At 39.6% G+C, this 4,605-nt stretch overlaps 2 protein-coding genes across 2 annotated transcripts in view; both read left to right on the plus strand.

Moving 5' to 3' along the window:
* LOC107101058 (myeloid-associated differentiation marker homolog) overlaps window positions 1–2,133 on the plus strand; it is a 9,771-nt gene extending 7,638 nt beyond the window's left edge. The window contains exon 2 of the mRNA XM_015399815.1: window positions 748–2,133. Coding sequence (XP_015255301.1) covers window positions 858–1,706 — 849 coding nt within the window. The 5' untranslated portion in view covers window positions 748–857 and the 3' untranslated portion in view covers window positions 1,707–2,133. The remainder of the gene's footprint in view (window positions 1–747) is intronic.
* A 996-nt stretch (window positions 2,134–3,129) lies between these two features.
* Window positions 3,130–4,605, plus strand: part of LOC107101065 (GTPase IMAP family member 7-like) — a 4,052-nt gene continuing 2,576 nt past the window's right edge. The window contains exon 1 of the mRNA XM_015399823.1: window positions 3,130–3,195. Within this exon, the coding sequence (XP_015255309.1) occupies window positions 3,189–3,195 (7 nt within the window). The 5' untranslated portion in view covers window positions 3,130–3,188. The remainder of the gene's footprint in view (window positions 3,196–4,605) is intronic.

Consider the following 4,605-nt stretch of genomic DNA (forward strand, 5'->3'; position numbering starts at 1 on the left):
CTTTGTCCCATATTTGCTACTGAAATCCATCAAGAAAAAATCTAAGTGAAATCTAAAAAAGACCTCAGCACTGTAGACTTGAAAGCTTTCTAAAAGCATTAAAATTGTTTGCTCTAGAAGTAGATTTTAAGAATCAAAATAGACATTATGTGCTTTTTTGCAGAAAAATATCTTTGAAATAGCCTTTTCATTTGACCCTTTGTGACTAAAACATAATTTGATGAGAACACTGACACCTCATTAGTTCAGTGCAAATGCGTCTATAAGCCTATTTTCCTTAATGTACTTTGGGTCCGTCCATGTTAAATGGGTCTGACCTAGCAAACAATGGAAGCGTTAAATTCAAGATGATTTATATAGATGTAGATACTCAGAAGCGATTAATATTCACCTTAACCCTGATACCAATGACCACTCCACATAACTGGAGTCCAGATGTGAGTAGATTAGATTAGATTAGATTAGATGAGTTTTATTGATCTAACAGTGGAGAAATTCACTCTTCACATATTGGCATAGAAGTTAAAGAAGGTGCAAACAAGGAGGGAAAAAGGTGCATTAGGTGCATTATGAATAAACGATATATAAGATATATATATATATATATATACGAGTACGAGAACGAATAGAAAAATGTTGCAGTTCTGTGTTTTGGCCACAGGTGGCAGCATCATAAAAAAAAAAAAACTGCAATGCCTCTTTAAAAATGCCATTAAACAAACAGTTTGTTCTCTTCTGGATGTACAGATCGTGACGCCAACAGAGGGAAACTACCTGACAAGATCTCAGCACAGGATCAGGCTCAAGACTCATTGTCATCGAAGACGTCCCTTTAACTTCCCAGGTGACATCCCATCATGCCACTGACCTGGTTCCCCACCTCCCAGCTGCTATGGGTGCGTGTTGCCGCCGTGCTGTTCACCTGCACCGCGTTCAGTGTCACGGCACATGGCGGCGGGCTGCACCAAGCAGGCATGGCGGACTGGTGCATCTTCTGCTGGGCATTCAGCTTCGCCTGCTCTGTGCTGGTCCTGCTGGTCGAGCAGTGCAGCCTCCAACCCAGAATCCCAGTGTCCTGGTCCAACTTCCCCATCACAGTTGCCTGCTACGCCTCCCTCCTCTGCCTCTCAGCTTCAATCATCTTCCCATTGTATTTTATCAAAGGCCAGAATTCCTACGGTGAGCAACGTGACCATCGGATCGCCGCCACCGTCTTCTCCTGTCTGGCAACAGTTGCCTACATGGTGGAGGTGAGCCTGTCCAAGGCCAGGCCAGGAGAGGTGGCGGGTTACATGGCTACAGCTCCAGGTCTGATGAAGGTGTGCCAAACCTTTGTGGCCTGCATTATCTTCATCCTGGTGAGCAATCCAGTGTCATATGACCATCACGCAGCCCTAAAATGGTGCATGGCGGTTTACTGCATCTGCTTCATCCTGTCCATGGCTGTGGTGGTGCTGTGTGTGGGAGAGTGCACCGGCTGCCTCCCTATCCCCTTCTCCAAGTTCCTGTCAGTCTACGGACTTTTGGCCACTGTCATGTACCTGACGGCCACCATCCTCTGGCCCGTGTTCCATTTCGACAGGAACTACTCAAGAGGAGGAGATAAGGCCAAATTGATCGCCGTGTCTGTGCTCACCGCTCTTAACTTCCTGCTGTACATCGCTGATCTGGCTTACAGCGCCAGACTGGTGTTTGTCAGCGGCTGAGATGCAGGGAGACGAAGAATACTCTGAACAGATGAGGCTGACAGAAGGGACAGAGCTCTTTTTTTGTAAGTTTAGACGACACAGAGATAGTCCTAAACACCTAAATGTGTGTATGTGTGGTATATGTCTATGTTTGCATAATCACATTGCTGCCTTACAGTATGTGCTGCTTAATGTGAAGTGGCTTGTTTTGAATGTCTAAAACAAGTATATGAATAAAGGGAAAAAATATTTATTTTTTTTCAACTGTGCAACAAAAAGGGGTGAAAAATTGGGTCCACACACTGGAACACGATGGAGAACCAACAGTATTTGGACACTTATAACCAAAAATACAGTATTTGGCTGTCGGCTTTTATACTGCTTTTTGTATTTAAATATTTGAGATGACGCTGTCTGAGTAATAAAGTTTCAACTTGAGTAATGCGATGAAATTTAAAGGCGTATGCTTTCATTATTTTGTGGTTGAGGTTTTATTGCAGGGCTGGGGCTGCAGAAACATAAGCGACTTCCTGTTTAGTGGTTCCAGTATAAACTTAAAAATTCCAAGGTAAAGAAAAAAAAAACAATGTCTTTTTGAAAAAAATTAATTTGTGTGTAAATTCTTATATGATATAAAAGAGGCCAGCTTCTTTCATATAATTTCTGATGCATAATGTCATCATAAACATACATTTTAAACCAGTCATAATTGAGAGTACAGTAGTTTAATCCAGTAACAGGTAGGTTCCACTATAAGCGTTTTAAGTCAATCCAGGTTATCAGTAAATAATAAACTACAAGGAAGCTTAGGTTCTTCAGTCTTTGCAGCAAGATGCTGTATATCTTCTTTAAGTCTATTGTGGAGAGTGTCATATCTTCTACCATCATCTGCTGTAATAACAGCATTAGAGCTAATGACTCAAAAATGCTCAACAAGCTAATTAAAAAGGCTGGTTCTGTTCTAGGAACTCCTCTAGAACCTCTGGAGATATTTTCACAAAGAAAAGAATTCTTCATAAAGTGAAGAAAATTATGAACAACGGTGAGCATCCTTTTCAGAAGACTTTTGAATAACAGTGTCTTCAGTCAGAGGCTTCTCCAGATCCGGTGCAAAACAGACCGCTACAGAAGCTCCTTCCTGTCTATAGCTATCAAAACCAACATCGGTTTAAAAAAAAATGACGTATGTTACTGCAACATTTAATCTCCCTTAATGTTTTTTTTTTTTATTGAAATGGACTAAATTGAAAAAAACCCAAGAGAAACTCATAGGAATAACTGGATAAAAATCAAACAGCTGCATTGAAACCTCTGTTCACATTCAGTTTTAGTGCTTAGTTTCATGTTTATGATAGATTTACTACTGAATAGTAATGGTTAGAACTGCCTCACTATGATGCAACAAATCAGGAAGTAAAACCTTTGCCAGTCAAAGAAATAGAGGAAACCATCTCGAACACACTCAACCTTGCCGGTCCTTCAGTCAGCTTCTCTCTCACAATGAATGGTAAGTCAATATTTTCTCTTTGGAAAAAAAAAAAACTGCTGTTTGTGAGGTTTAAATAGTAACTGAAAAAAATGTCTCCCGTTTTTATTACTTCTTGTTCATCTTTAACACCAGTTAATCTCTGACTGTCAATAGTTTTTTTTTTCATTGTATTATTTGCTGATTCAGCAAGAATAAGTTTTATTGAACGTAGTTCAAGCAAAGAACAATAGACAGTGAGCTGTAGGTGATGTGAGAGGAGTATTTGTTGGGGTATTTCTTGCCACTGCTTGTACGATGGTTGTTTCTGTATAAGGAAGTAACACCCGCCAGATTTTCTTCTCCTCATGTTAGTTTAGCAGAGAGTTGCCCGCTCTTCCAATGTTTCTTTACAACGGTTTACATTTTTTTTCTACACTTTTTTTGGATTGTTGTCAACAGTTTGCTTTAAATCTCAACAAAATTCTTCAATCATTTTACAAAATGAACTTAGATTTATTTATTTAACACCAATTTTCTGAGTTATTTGAAGTAATTTTCCTGTTAAACTGGGACAAGCTTCAGTTGAGATTATCACATTGCTTTTTTTTTCTTTTTCCCGTGTCCTGTTTGCCAGTATAGAACTGAAGATTTATGTCACAAAAAGTTTGCTTTCACAAGTAGACCATAAGGTCTACTTGGTAATTGTAACATTAAAAGAAGAATCGCTTTGGCAAGAATAAAAAAAAAAAAAAAACATGCAATGGGGGAGAAGACAGAATGGGAGGATAGAAAGTGAGAGGGGATAAGAATTTACTGTATATGCAACTGCTCTTGTATATAGAAGTTTTATAAAGCTTCTTTAGCAGGAATTTATGCTTAATAGCTGGTGTGAAGAGTCCCAGACCCACCCCAAATAGTCCAGACTGATGAATAGGAGACTGGTGCCCCAGAAATCTGAAGACACCCCAGAGTAAAAGGATACAGGGATGGCAGTGCCCTCTCAACATGGGCAGATGAGATCCCCAGAGATTTTTAGACAACCACCTAACTCATTCCTAAGGACATTGATAAAAACCCAGTTTGGGAAGACGTAATTTGTTAAGATTTCCAATTGGGCATAGCTTAACAAAACACTTTCACATTTTAGGTAAAATAAATACAGATGTGATGGGATGACCTCTGCCTCACCCCATTTGCTTAGGAGTGAGTTATTATGCACTCAATCTGATCTTTATCCACAAGAACCAGCAGGTGGCGCCACCTCCCCGCTTCTTACAAGAGTAAACCTTTCCAGTTTGCAGCTGACACATAAGAAGAATATAGTGCTATATGCTGGCAGACACTTAATGAATATTTCAATACCACTGATCAAGGTTGTATTGCCACCAGTGGTGTCAAAAGTACACACATTTGTTACTTATGTAGAAGTATAGATACTGCAGTTTAAAA

This window comes from Cyprinodon variegatus, unplaced genomic scaffold (genome assembly GCF_000732505.1).
Source record: "Cyprinodon variegatus isolate N-32 unplaced genomic scaffold, C_variegatus-1.0 Scaffold1049, whole genome shotgun sequence".
Classification (NCBI taxonomy): domain Eukaryota; kingdom Metazoa; phylum Chordata; class Actinopteri; order Cyprinodontiformes; family Cyprinodontidae; genus Cyprinodon; species Cyprinodon variegatus.